We start from the raw sequence: 13779 nt of genomic DNA on the forward strand, positions 1-13779 counted from the left end.
TGCTGTCGTTTCCCCAGCGCCGCACCCACATGCATTAAACATGCCCGTAAACAGCGGCGCTGGCTGCCGGCGCGCATCTGGAGGAGAGGGCTGGAGGTTACAGCCGAGCTCCTGGCATCCGTCGGCAGAGGGGATGCAGGAAAAAGGGGGAAACCGAGTCATCAAGTGACAAATAATAATAATTTTTTAAAAAATTGGGGGTGGGGGGTGAGAAATATCAGCACGAGCCCCATCAAACGTCAAAGAGACTGGTTTTATTTGCCGCCAAAAGAAAGATGTAAATTGAAAAGAAAAAAAAAAACCAACCCCGAAAAAACAACCGAGGTCAGCTCAAATGAAAGCAGAAGAGATCCATGCGCCATGAACCGCGGGAAGAAACCGAAGGAATATAAAAAAATAATCAAAGGAGAGGAGGAGGAGGAGGAGGAGGAGGAGGAAGGCTCCATCCCCTAGAGACAATGGCCGAGGCTGACGTGTAGAAAAATAAAGAGCTGGGGAGGGAGAGCAGAGGAGTCCGGCGCGGGGTCACAGCTCGCCCGACGTCTTTATGACGTGGAAGAGCGTGACGTTGTAGATGACCTGGTGGCCGTTGTTCCAGGTGTAGAGCACCCTCTCCCGCGGGTTGTAGTCCAGCATGGATATGTGGGAATACTGGTTGTGGAAGGGAATATCCGTGTATTCGTAGCTGGAAGTGTTTGTGTAGTAGGCAAAATAGATCTTGGCGCCGGCAAGGTGGGAGTTGGTGACGTAGAGCGTGCCGCAGATCATGAAGGACTCGCCGGCGCTTCGTTTGGGGTAACCCGTGTCCCAGCTATGCAGGACCTCCAGCGTCTGGGGGTCCACCCGGCTCACCACGATGTTGCCGGCGTTTTGGTTGGTGGTGTAGACGGCCCAGAGCCCGCTCTCGTCCACCATGAAGTCGATGTCGGAGAAACCACCCCAAGAATAAGGGAAGGTGTTGTTGTAGCCGGCGCCGGCGAGGCTGCGCTGCACCAGCACGCTACGGGAGCGAAAGTGGTACTTCACCGCGATGTTGCTCTGGTATTTGTTGTAGTAGAGGGACCCGTTGAAGACCACGTGGCCGGTGCCGGCCCAGGGATGCGGCAGGAGATGCTGCACGAAGTTCTGTCCCGTCACGAAGTCGTTCAAGGTCCGAAACTCCAAGACACGGCGGCCCTTGTAGTAACCGTCCATGTACCAGACCTGTAGCGGGGCTCAGGTTAGGGAGGCCCGCCCAAAACGGGACCCCCACCCCCATCAAGATGGGCTCCCCAGGACAGACGGACGTGACCCGTGTCCTGCACAGCCCCCCCCCAGGCACGTGCAGCCGTTCACAACTGCTGCCACACGCCGGGACACAAATTTTTTCTGGTTTCCTTCTTTAAACACGTTTTCTGCTCTTTCTGCAGACCGAATGCTTGGCTAATTTTTAATAAGAGGGCGTGCTTCGTTAGAAGCACCCAGCCTGATTGCGTTCGCAGCCTGCAGAGCCTCCGAGGAAGCTCCTGCCCAGCCTCCCACCGCGGCAGCCCAGCTTCCCTCGTCAGCACTTGGCAGAGCTCCGCAGAGGCAGCACGTGCCCCACGTGCAAGGGAGCAGAGGGTTTGCACCCTGGCGAGCGTGCACCAGGGCGCAGGCACCCAAGCGAGCGGGCACCCGGACGTGGGCACCCCAGGTAGTGTGTACCCCAGGTGCACGGGCAGCGTGCACCAAGGTGCAGGGACCCCAGGCAGCGTGCACGGGCAGTGTGCACCCCAGGGAGCATGCACCAAGGTGCAGGGACCCCAGGCAGCGTGCACAGGCAGCGTGCACCCCAGGCAGCGTGCACCGAGGTGCATGGACCCCGGGCAGCGTGCACAGACAGCGTGCACCCCAGCGAGCATGCACCGAGGTGCAGGGACCCCTGGCAGCGTGCACGGGCAGCGTGCACCCCAGGCAGCGTGCACCGAGGTGCAGGGACCCCAGGCAGCGTGCACGGGCAGCGTGCACCCCAGGCAGCGTGCACCGAGGTGCACGGACCCCAGGCAGCGTGCACAGACAGCGTGCACCCCAGCGAGCATGCACCGAGGTGCAGGGACCCCTGGCAGCGTGCATGGGCAGCGTGCACCCCAGGCAGCGTGCACCAAGGTGCATGGACCCCCGGCAGCATGCACGGGCAGCGTGCACCCCAGGCAGCGTGCACAGGCAGCGTGCACCAAGGTGCATGGACCCCAGGCAGCGTGCATGGGCAGCGTGCACCCCAGGGAGCGTGCACCGAGGTGCACGGACCCCAGGCAGCGTGCACAGACAGCGTGCACCCCAGCGAGCATGCACCGAGGTGCAGGGACCCCTGGCAGCGTGCATGGGCAGCGTGCACCCCAGGCAGCGTGCACCAAGGTGCATGGACCCCCGGCAGCATGCACGGGCAGCGTGCACCCCAGGCAGCGTGCTCCAAGGTGCAGGGACCCCAGGCAGCGTGCACCCCAGGGACATGCCCCCGTGGAGGCACAGCCAGGAGCCAGACGGGGTTGCAGGGGCCACGGTGCCCGAGGAGTGCCGGGGTTTTGCGAAAATTCCGAGCCAGGCCTGCCAAAAGAGGAGCTGCCCGCCTGCAAAATTCACCTCTGCTCGGGCCTGGGAGAGTTTTAGGGAAAGACCCCCAGAAAAAAGCCACGCAGGAGCCACGGGAAGCCCAGGCAGGGCTGTCCCCCCAACTCCATCCCCGTGGGTGCCTGTGCCACTCACCCGGCTGTCAGCGCTGGGTGTCATCGTGTCGGTCATCCACGACCCGAAGCGGGAGCCCGACGCTCGGATGGTGATGGGATTGCTGACGCCCGTCAGCTTCCCGCAGCCTGGGAGCGGGGGGAAAAGAGTTCGGAGTTAGGGGTGGGCGTCAGGGACCACGATGCTGCCCAGCTCCCTCCTGTCCCACGGGCGTCACGGGGAGCAGGGAGGAACCAGGGCTCCCCCTTTACCCCAGGGACCCCCCCAGGAGGCTCGGGGACGGGGGACAGGGCAGCAGGATGGGGGATGCTTAAGGAGAAGGCACCGCTGGGCTCCGGCAGCTATTCCTGAGCAAGGAAAGGCGGCTCCTGCACGTGTCCCGGGGCCCGGTGGCACCAGCAAACGCCCTGTCGGCACATACTGGAGGATGCTGGGCTGCCGGTATTATTATTATTCGGAAGATATCGGCAGTGCAGCAAAACAGGAGGCCCAGCACGTGGGCAGAGCGCACGGCACCTGCAGGCAGCAGCGGCGGCTTGGCTTCTCTGAAACGGGGAGCTGGCAGCATTGGCTGCCTGCCCTGCCTGCACGGGGAGGGACCCCGGGGCTTCCCTGCACGTGTAGGGACACTGCTGTGAGCCGGGGGACTTGGGTGCCCACCCATACCGGAGCCGAGGCGGAGATCGTACCCAGTTTTTGCATGCAGGCGTGCAGCCGTGCCTCCAGCATCAGCACCCGCTGCTGCAGCTCCTCGTAGTCGTAGGCACCCATCTCCTCCTGGATGGCCAGCAAGCTCCCGGAGAGGTTCCTCACCTCCTCCTTCAGGTGCATGATCAGCCTCGTGTCCGACTTGTACTGATCCAGGACGGGCAGCAGAGGCAGCAGCTCCGTCATCTTGTCCTTCAGCTCCTGTTTAAGGGGTGCAAAGGGAAAAAAAAAAACCCCAACACCCCCCCCCCCTTAAATTAAGCCCCTGCCTGGAGCCTGGTGGTGCTTGTCCCCATGCCTGCTGTCCGTCTGTCCGTCCCTCCGGGGGTAGCGAGGAGCCCTCCAGCACAGTGGCACCCATCGCAGAGTGCAGCCTCGTTAACACACCGGAGACGAGCCCTATTCCCTGGCTCGGTAATTAATAACAATTAAAAGGCTTTGCATCTTCCATGCGCTTGGGGAGTGGTAGCTAATGAATCACCCGCAGCCGATGCCATCGCCTCGCTCTGCGGCACGGGAAGCAGGCAGGATCTGGCCCCGCTGTGGGGTGACATCCCCGGAGCAGCGGGGTGGCTGGCCACGGAGCCCAGGGATGCAGGAGGGATGCAGGAAGGTGCAGGGACGGTGCCGGGGGAATGAGAGCAACAGGCAGCGTTACGTGCCAGGTCCAGGGCTTTAAAATCTCCTCTTATTTTAGCACAAGGAGAAGGTTAAGAGGCGTTTTGACCTTGGCCTGGAAGGACGCAGGCAAAGGCTTCTGCTGTCCGGCAGGCAAAGGCTGAGCCGGTCCCCGACAGCCGACACGGGAATGGGGGGCAAGTCTGGGGTGGGGAGAGCGTGCCAGGGATGGGTGGTGGCTGCAGGCAACGGGTGCGTGTGCACCCAGCACCCTGCATGCCGCGGGGATGCTCAGCCCCGGGACCGCTGCAGGGATGCTCAGCCCCGGGACCGCCGCAGGGATGCTCAGCTCTGGGACCTCCACAGGGATGCTCAGCCCCGGGACCGCCGCGGGGATGCTCAGGCCCCAGGAGCCATGCGTGATCCTGCCGGGTTTGTGCCAGCCACCGTGCCGGCACGGCAGGGGAGCGGTGAGGGGAAGCATGGCAGCGAGCTGGCCCTGGTTGCAAGCCGCCCCACCGAGTCTCCTTCGCTCAAGGACGCTGTAAATCCACAGCCAGCACCTCCGTCCCGCTCCACGGCCCCGCTCGCCGGCCCACGGCTCAGTGGGTTTTGCCAGGAACGAGCCTGGCTCACCAGCACCTTTCCTCCCTCCTCGCCTTTTATTTCGGGGCAGCATTACCGGGCCAGCGTTCCCGGGTCTCGGCGGGATTGCATCCCGGTCACAGGGCTCAGCACCTCCTGCTGTGATTAAACCAGCCGAGACATTTGCTGCAGCTCAGATGTTTAATCAATGTCTCATCTCTGCAACTGTCAGCGTCCAGCGTCCGCCTGAGCATCCTCTGGCCCGTTTCGGTGCCAAGAACCAGCCGCTCCCGAGACAGAAACACTCTTCAGCTGTCAGGATGAAGCCTTGAGGCTCCCAAAATAAACCAGTGCCCCGGCGGGGGGGGGTGGTAATGGGATTTCTTGGGGGAGCGAAGCCGCTGCAGCGTGGGCAGCATTGACTTGCAGGCTGCATCGATCAGCGCACGGCGCTGACGTCTGCCACCCGTCAGGTGGAAATCGTGGCTTTGCCAGGGAAGAGTCGTGTTTGGTTTAATTAAAGGTGTCAATTCGCAGCCAGATGGGCTGGGAACTGGCCATCTCTGCCGTCCCGCCGCCGGCACAGCTCCCCCCGCGGCGCCCGGGGAGGCGGCGGGATGTGGCCCCGCGTCGGTTTGCCCTGCGCCTTGTCTGCGCACCCGCCGCGGCTGGGCACCCTGTCCCACTCCTGCACCACGCACCCACCCTGCACGCTCAGGTGCCGTGGGGATGCTCAGCCCTGGGACCACCACAGGGATGCTCGGCCACCCGGACCGCCGCAGGGATGCTCGGCCCTGGGACCACCACAGGGGTGCTTGGCCACCCCGACCACCGCAGGGATGCTCGGCCCTGGGACCACCACAGGGATGCTCGGCTCTGGGACCACCGCAGGGATGCTCGGCCCTGGGACCACCGCAGGGGTGCTCGGCTCTGGGACCACCACAGGGGTGCTCAGCCCTGGGACCACCGCAGGGGTGCTTGGCTCTGGGACCACCGCAGGGATGCTCGGCCCTGGGACCACCACAGGGATGCTCAGCCCTGGGACCACCGCAGGGGTGCTCAGCCCTGGGACCACCACAGGGGTGCTCGGCTCTGGGACCACCACAGGGGTGCTCAGCCCTGGGACCACCGCAGGGATGCTCAGCCCTGGGACCACCGCAGGGGTGCTCAGCTCTGGGACCACCGCAGGGGTGCTCGGCTCTGGGACCACCGCAGGGATGCTTGGCCCTGGGACCACCACAGGGGTGCTTGGCTCTGGGACCACCGCAGGGATGCTCGGCCCTGGGACCACCACAGGGATGCTCGGCTCTGGGACCACCGCAGGGGTGCTCAGCCCTGGGACCACCGCAGGGGTGCTCGGCTCTGGGACCACCGCAGGGATGCTCGGCCCTGGGACCACCACAGGGATGCTTGGCTCTGGGACCACCACAGGGGTGCTTGGCTCTGGGACCACCGCAGGGGTGCTCGGCTCTGGGACCACCGCAGGGATGCTCGGCCCTGGGACCACCACAGGGGTGCTCGGCTCTGGGACCACCGCAGGGATGCTTGGCCCTGGGACCACCGCAGGGGTGCTCGGCCCTGGGACCACCACAAGGATGCTCGGCTCTGGGACCACCACAGGGATGCTCGGCTCTGGGACCACCGCAGGGGTGCTCAGCCCTGGGACCACCACAGGGGTGCTTGGCTCTGGGACCACCGCAGGGATGCTCGGCCCTGGGACCACCACAGGGATGCTCGGCCACCCAGACCACCACAGGGGTGCTTGGCTCTGGGACCACCGCAGGGGTGCTCAGCTCTGGGACCACCACAGGGGTGCTCGGCTCTGGGACCACCGCAGGGGTGCTTGGCTCTGGGACCACCGCAGGGGTGCTTGGCTCTGGGACCACCGCAGAGATGCTCGGCCCTGGGACCACCACAGGGATGCTCAGCCACCCAGACAACCAAAAGCAGCACCCTTCCCAGGGTGCCCACCCACGTCGTAGCACCACGCGGCACCGTGTGCTCGGGGAGGGCTGCCAAACCCAGCAGCCGGTCCCACGGGGTGCGAGAGGCGTCGGGGCGCGGGCTCACCTGGAAGCTCCGGGCGTTGAGGCTCTTCTGGCTCTCAGCAGCCACCTTCAGCCTGGAGTCCAAGCCCTTCATCAGGGACTCGGTGTTACGCACGTACTGGAGGTCCCGGTAGGTCCGGAGGTCCAGCACCTCCATCGACTGGGAGATGTTCTGTACCTGCGTGGTGGGATGGGGGGTGGGGGGGTGATAAAGCCCTCGGTCTAATTAACACAGCCCCCTGCTGCTAACGAAGAGACCTGAGCCGGAGAAATTTGGGGTGCACAGGCAGAGAGGGGCTGGGGAAGGGAGAGCAACCCCTGGGACCAGCCCAGCATCACCGGGTGCTGGTGGGGACACAGCCCCAGGGGACCCCATCCCGGTGTCCCCGTCCCCAGGGAGCCGGAGGACGAGCTGCTCTCCGCTCCACCGCGCCGGCGTTTATGTAAACGCTTGCGAGAAAACTCTTCCCCCTGCAGCTTTAATGTATAAAATAATGTGTTTTACTCATCCTGCTTGAGCTGTTACTTGTTTTTCTAAACCACCCGAGCGCGCATTTCCCAGCCCGCTCTATGAGCTTTCATTCTTTAATTTCATCTGCTGCAGCCGGCAACGTTATTTTATTTCCACGCTTTCAAATGATGCGAACGTGCCCGCGTTCCTCAAACGGTTATTTATTTATTAGCGCCGGCCCCGCTGGTATTTACGGTGCCGCCGCCCCCTCGGAAGGGAGCTGCTTAAGAGGCGTTTTTGCAGCACGTTATAATAAAAGTTTAATCGGGTTTGCGGTGTGCCTGCCCGTGCGGGTGTGTAAAAACCAAGGGGAAATTAAAGGAGCTTTGCTCAGGCACACGGCTCCATGCCGCGGGGAGGGGAAGGCTAACGGTTTCTGCCAGCGTTGCTGCAGAGCCGACGGGGAAGGGGCCGGGAGCGTGGAATCCCCCGTGGGAAAGCACCCGTCCCCCATTCCGCACAGGGAAACCACCCGGGCTCCGTTAAACATCGTTTGGCTCATGGGACCGCAGGCTAAAGCACGCTTGGGATTTATCTCCGGGCTGATTTCATCTCTGCGGCCACGTGGCGGGCTCGGTTCGTGTGGCGAGGCCATCGCCACGAGCTGGTGGCACCACGCACGCGCGGCGGCGCGGTGACACCCTTCCGGCAAACCTGACGGCCACGCAGGAGGATGCGGACGCTCCCCTTCGCAGCGGGATGCGGGAGCGTCAAGGACGCTCGTACCGGCAAACGGCAGCTCTTCGCACAGCGATATTACGCAGGGAGGGAGGGAGCTGCAGGCCTCCTCGCCGGGACGTGGCCACCGCGTGTCCCAAGGGAAGGGACGAGCCCGTCACACCCCGCCGTGGGGTGCACCCACGCTGGAAGGGGCTCCCCCACCACGGAGGTCCACGCTCTCGGTGCAAGGCTGCGCGTCCTCCCACCCACAAATCAACCGCTTGGTTAGCAAGCTGGGCCGGTAACGCCGATTAGCGCCGGGCCGGCCAACGCTCACCTTCTCCATGAGCTGGCGGAGCTGGTGGCTGCGCAGGTCACGGGAGCAAGTGCCCTGGACGGGGATGACGGCCGTGCAGAGGCATTTGCCGTCGGGGGCTTGCGCCGAGGTGTAAACCTGCCAGCCCTCGTCGGGGCTTTGGAAGAGGGTCTGCGGGAGAGAGGAGGGGAGATGTCAGGGCGCCAAAGGATGCCAGAGCCGCTCGCCCGCCCGCGCCAGGCTCCCCACGCGTGCCCGGGCTTCCGCAAAACCGCAGGGGGCTGGGGCAGGGCTGGCAGCGCGGCATCGCCTTGGCAAGACGCCGGAGCATCCTTCCCTCTTGCCGTCACCTGGCTGGGGACAAGCCAGCAAGGGAGCAACGTCCCGGCGCCAGGATGAGCCCACCAAACCCTTCCTGAACCGTTCCCACGTGGTGCCGGCAAAGCCCAGTGCCGGCAAAGCCCAGCACCGGCAAAGCCCGGTGCCGGCAAAGCCCGGTGCCAAGCGCATCCCGCCACGGCGCAGCCCCACGGTCCTGCCCTGCTCGCCGCCACCTCCCACGCTGCTCCTCCAAAACCCGTTCTCATCCCATCGGGGCTGAGCCGCTTTGCATTTTTCCCTCCTTTCAGGTTTTTATCCAGGTCATTTAATATTTTTTTTTCCCCTCTCCAAGACTCATTTCGCCGCAGCGATCTGCTCCAAATACGGCAATTTCAGCTTCCCGGCAGGTCCCGCGCTCCCGGGCCGGCTGCGAAACGACAGCGGGATGGGAGGGAATGACAAGGAAACGCTCTTCATCATCTCCTCTTCCTCCTGCAGACCCAGCCCAGTGTTATTTCCCCCTAATAGAGCTGACAAGGCAGGAATTGCCTCCGCCACGGCCAGCTCCGCTCCCCGCCAGGGGCGAGACACGAGTACCAATTGCTAAATTCCTCCCCCTTGAATTTTGGGTCCCTTCGACAGCGGCGGGAAAATACCAGCGCATCCCCCTGCCCGGGTGGGCACCCAGGTGGGTACCCGGGCATCCCCGGCCGGCCGAGCATCCCACCAGCTCTGCCACCCTCGGAAAGCCGATTTTTTGCATCCAGCTGCGGCTTTTCCAGGCGGATCCAGGCTCAGGGTTTTGCTTTCGGTCTCCCAACCCAGCCGAGGATGGGGGTGAGCACCGCAGGCTCCCGCTGCCCCCCATTTTTGGCTGGGTCCCACCCCGCTCGCCCCGAAAACCAAGCAGAGAAACATCCACCACCCGCCCCCCCCGCTTCCTCCCCTTCGCCTGATTTATTCATGCCATAAGCCGGTGTTTTTGCACTGGGCCATTTAGCATTTCATGGGTAATTCATAATTATTAATTATGAAAATCAAGAGCAAACTCATCGCTCTCCAAGCGCCTTCTGCACCGAGCCAGGCGAAGATAAATGACCCGTTCCCTGTAACAAGCCAGGGACGATACTTTACTTTACACGCAGCGGTTTTAACTTCATGTTTCACATCGGAAGGGATTTATTGGACACGGCGGTGGCTAAACATCGTTCTCCAACCTCCAGCGCAACGAGAATAAATTAACTGATGGCGGTGTAAAACTCGCCCTTGACCGAGTAAATCCCGGAGTTATCACAGGGGGAAGTAAATAGAGGATTTATTCAGCCCAGCTCTAACGCAGCAGAGATGGAGCCCGGCCGGCGTGGGGGCCAGGAGCCCTCGGCGAGCCTTAGGAAGGTGCCGGCGGACGGCGTCGTGCCGGCGGACGGCGTCGTGCCGGTGGACGGCGTCGTGCCGGTCGCTCCCTGCTACGGCAGGTGAATTAATACGATGCACAATCATCAGATAAACATGTTGGGAAAGACTTAAGGCACTGCGCTGTGCGGTCCCACCTCCCTCCAAAATTGGCGTCCCCGTGGCAGGAGGGGTCCTCCCAGCTCCTCCCGGCGCAGCACAGGGGCTGGCACCCATGGCACAGGCACCCACAGCCAGCACAGGCACCCACAGCCAGCACAGGCACCCCCCCACCTCCCTGGCATCCTGGGAGCACCCTGTGCACCAAAAGCTTCAGTTCTTCCCCCCAGAAAAAAGCTACTGAAATGAAAAAGCCCAAAGCAAACCCGGAGCAAGCCGGGCAGAGCACCCCCAGTCCCCGAGGAAGCATTTCCCTTTACCCGGGACCCTTCTGGCTGTGGCCGAGCGGCAGGCGGACATAAATACTTTATAGAGGGCTAATGCATAATTAATGCCAGGCAGCAGGCTGTGGCAGGCAGGATGCGTGCAGGCAGCGCTCAGAGCCACCGCTTTGGAGGCTGGCAGGGCTCCTCTGCCTGCCAGATTGGGCTTCACACGGCGTGGAAACCCTGGGGTCCATCCCGAGGGGCCCCAGGATGCGGGCGAGCATCCGTGGGTGAGAGCCAGATCCCGGGAAGATGCTCTCCCGGGTGCAGTTCCGTGGCTGCATCCAGCTCCCGCCCTGCAGATAACCCCCCGGGGATGGAGGTGGAGGGCAGCCCTGCCCGCGCCTGCCCACTGCGGCTCAGGGGCCTGGCGGCGGCGGCGGCCGCGGCTGCCGGCAGTATTATTAGGTTAAATGCAGCCTGTGCAATCTGTCACTGGGTTATTAATTAGAGCTCCCCGGGAAAGCTGCCTGCTCGCAGCTCGGGAGAGGAGAAACTGCTGACACCCTCGGTCGTGGTGCAGCAAGCTGCTGGAGAGCCGGTGCCCGGTGAGGTGGGGTGGGGGGGGTGCTGTCAGAGCACCCCAACCCCTCTCGTGGAGGGAGATGGAGGTCCCCAAGCATCCAGGAATCCTCGCTCAGCCCCTTGCCTCAGCAAAGAAGCCACGGCCGGTGGGCACGGGGGTCTGACCAAGCGCCTTTCGAAGCCAGGAGACCCCGAATCAGCGCCGGCGGTAAAGGCAAGAGCCGCTCCATGTCTCTGCCCCCTCTTTCTGGAGAGGGGGGCCGCTCCAGGGCAAGCGATGGAGCCGCTGCAGAGGATGCTCCGGTCTCTCCCCGTGGCCGGCCGGAGCACGGTGCTGCTCCTCCACGGCAAGTCGAGAGCCGTTGCCTGCTCCAGTGCCAGGGTCCACAGTGCCGGTGTCCCCAAGGGCCAGCGTCCCATGGGGCCGAGCTGATGGGAGCACCCGGGCCTGGGCTGGGTGAATCCGGCTCTGGACCTCGGAGCAGAAAAGGAACCGCTGTTTTCTAGAAAGGGGCTTCGAGAGTCCCCGAACAACGGTGAAAGGCCGCGCCGGGGATCACCGTGCCGGGAGCCGAAGCTGGGGAGGTGAGCACCGGCTTTTGGGTAAGCCCGGCTCATTTCAACACCCAGGGGAAAAGCGTTGCCTTGCTAAACCCAGGCGGGAGATCAGCTTCGCAACCAGCGCGCCAGCTCCCTGCCACGGCTGCGCCGGCGGCCCCTCGCACCCTGCGGTCCGGCATGCCGTCCCGGCGGCTCCCGTGGGCGGTTGCGCCAGCCCATTACAGCCGCATTAGCAGCGCTCCTTCCCGGTGATTAATGATTTTACAACGAACACCAAAGAGTGACTAATGACGAGCCAATTATTGTAGAGCAGCGCCTGCTTTACCCCGAGTGCCGCTAATTGCCCTGCAACATGATTGCCTATTTGGTGATGCCCGGTGAGACCCCAGCCACCACACGTAGGGCTGCGGTGACGAAGGCCGCTGCACTCATCCTCCGCAGAAGCCTGGCTGGGAATGGTACCCCAAAAAAGATCCTTAAGGATCCCTACGGAACGGGTTGAGGGCAGTGGGGCAAGACCCTCGCGGCTGGCACCGGCATCAGCCCAGGGCAGAGCCAAGGTGGGGGGAGCAGCCCAGTGAGCCCCCAACGGCTCTGCCGGCAGCTCTGGGGGGCCCGGGGCACTCGCTGCCGGGAGCGGGGAGGATGGCACACAAAGCCGGTCGGCTACTGCCGGCGGGCGGCACGTCTGCCAGCCCAGCTGACGGCAGGCTCCAGATGGGCTGTGCCAGCTTCTTCCTCGAACACCCCCAAACCAGATCATCCCCCACCCCCCCACCCCAACCGAGATCGGCGCTGGCAATAGCACGAAGCACCCACCTTGGTAGGATTCCCCACCACGGCCTCCCCAAACGGGGTGCCCCATTCCACGCAAGAAGGCTCCGGCTACCGGAGGGGTTTTCTCACCACAAAGGTCCCCCCATCACGGTGTGTCTCCCCCCCCCCGGCATTACCGGCTACGGCTGGGCACTAGCCAGGCCCCACGGCACCGACCACGCAGCCCAGCCCTCCCTGGGGGCTCGCCCGCGCCTGCGGCATCACCCAGAGCCCGGCCCAGCCCTGTCGCTGCCATTGCAGCCCCCCCAAAAAGCCCCAGCATCACCCCCCCCCCCCCCCCCCCCGGCTCCTAACTTGTTTCACGCCGCCCGCCCAGCCCCGCTCTCACAGGGGTTTGCACCGAAGGGCTGACGCCAGCCGGAGCCCAGAGAACCCAGGGGAAATTTGGGGTGTCCCTGCCTGGGGGGGGGGGGGGAAGCACCCAGCCTGGAGACAGCCACCAGCTCCCCAGGGTCCTGCGAACCGGGGGCTCACCCACCTCCCCTGGCCAAGAGCCCCCCTGGTTGGGGGGGGGGGGGGCAGCAGCAGGGCCCTGTGGGGGTCCAGACCCTCCACCCCACCCCCGGGAACTGCCCAGCTCGGGTCTATTGGGGGAAAGGGGGGTCAGGAGCCCCCCAACTCCCCCGCGGGGGTCTCCTCCATTGGGCGACCCCAGCCCCAGGCTCCCCGGCGAGACCAGCCCCCATGGGGGGCGTCCCCAGTGCGCCCTGCCCGGGGGAGGGGAAGGCAGGGAGGGGGGATCCCCACACCCCGGGGGGGTCCCGTGTGTCCTGCCCGGGGAGGGGGTCCCTATGCCCGTGGAATCCCCGGTGGAGGGGGGGCTCCTCTGCCCAGGGGGAAAGCAGAGGGGGGGGTCCCCGTGTCGGGGTGGGGGGGTGTGTCCCCGGTGCGCCCTGCCCAGGAGAGGTGCCCATGAACGGGGAGGTGCCCAGGGGAAGGCGGAGGGGGGTCCCCATGTCCGGGGGGGGACGGAGACGAGGGGAGGGGGGTGTCCCGGCGTGCCACATCCCGGTGCCTCCCGAGCCCGGCGGGTACCGGTACCGGTGGCGCAGCTCCGCGCCGCAGCCCGGGCATCCCCCGACTCCCCCCCCCACCTCCCGCGGTACCCGCACCCCCCCCCCCCCCGCCATTTCCCGGTGCTCCCCTCCCCAGTACCGGGCCGACTCACGATCTTCTCGGAGGTACCGGCCCGGGACACGGCGGTACCGTTGAGCCCCACCAGCGAGGGCAACGTCTGGGACATCCAGTTGGTCACCATGGCCATGGTGCTCAGCACGGCCCCGATCTTCAGCAGCGGCACCGTCATGTCGCCGCCGTCGCCGCCGCATGCCCATCACCCCCCCCCCCCCCCCGCCCCACCACCACCCCCCGGTGCCGGTGCCCACCGGGGCTGAACCGCGCACCGGCCGCACCACCCCCGCCGCCTGCGGAGCTCCTCCGCGCCGGGTTTGCTTTTATAACGGAGCCGGCGCCGCTTCGGAGTGACGTCGGCGCCGTTGGCCCCGGGCCAGCCCGGTACGGCCCCGGTTTAGGGCGGATCTGCCCGTC

The 13779-nt window shown here is 64.8% G+C and overlaps 1 protein-coding gene across 2 annotated transcripts; it reads right to left on the bottom strand.

Annotated features, from left to right (window-relative positions):
• Positions 1-389: 389 nt before the first annotated feature.
• OLFM2 (olfactomedin 2) lies at positions 390-13537 on the bottom strand. Of its 2 annotated transcripts, XM_050914438.1 has the most exons (7): positions 13428-13537; positions 11985-12000; positions 8171-8320; positions 6685-6840; positions 3393-3612; positions 2725-2831; positions 390-1203 (listed from the first exon to the last, which is right to left on the bottom strand). In XM_050914438.1, exons 1-7 carry the CDS (start codon positions 13535-13537, stop codon positions 526-528), a joined length of 1437 nt encoding a protein of 478 aa, XP_050770395.1. In that variant the 3' UTR covers positions 390-525. The 2 variants fall into 2 exon arrangements, with proteins under 2 accessions (XP_050770395.1, XP_050770394.1); XM_050914437.1 differs by lacking the exon at positions 11985-12000 and having other exon boundaries at positions 13400-13537.
• Between the last annotated feature and the right edge of the window lie 242 nt (positions 13538-13779).

The sequence above is a fragment of the Gymnogyps californianus genome, unplaced genomic scaffold (assembly GCF_018139145.2).
Source record: "Gymnogyps californianus isolate 813 unplaced genomic scaffold, ASM1813914v2 HiC_scaffold_40, whole genome shotgun sequence".
Lineage (NCBI taxonomy): Eukaryota > Metazoa > Chordata > Aves > Accipitriformes > Cathartidae > Gymnogyps > Gymnogyps californianus.

Bases quoted from the DNA above. Each gene is read 5' to 3' on its own strand.
- OLFM2 (XM_050914437.1), bottom strand. From the start codon at position 13,537: ATGACGGTGCCGCTGCTGAAGATCGGGGCCGTGCTGAGCACCATGGCC. The intron at 6,841-8,170 runs GTGAGCGTTGGC...CCCACCACGCAG, and splicing joins TCCGCCAGCTCATGGAGAAG to GTACAGAACATCTCCCAGTC. The intron at 1,204-2,724 runs GTGAGTGGCACA...GCCCCGCTACAG, and splicing joins CACCCAGCGCTGACAGCCGG to GTCTGGTACATGGACGGTTA.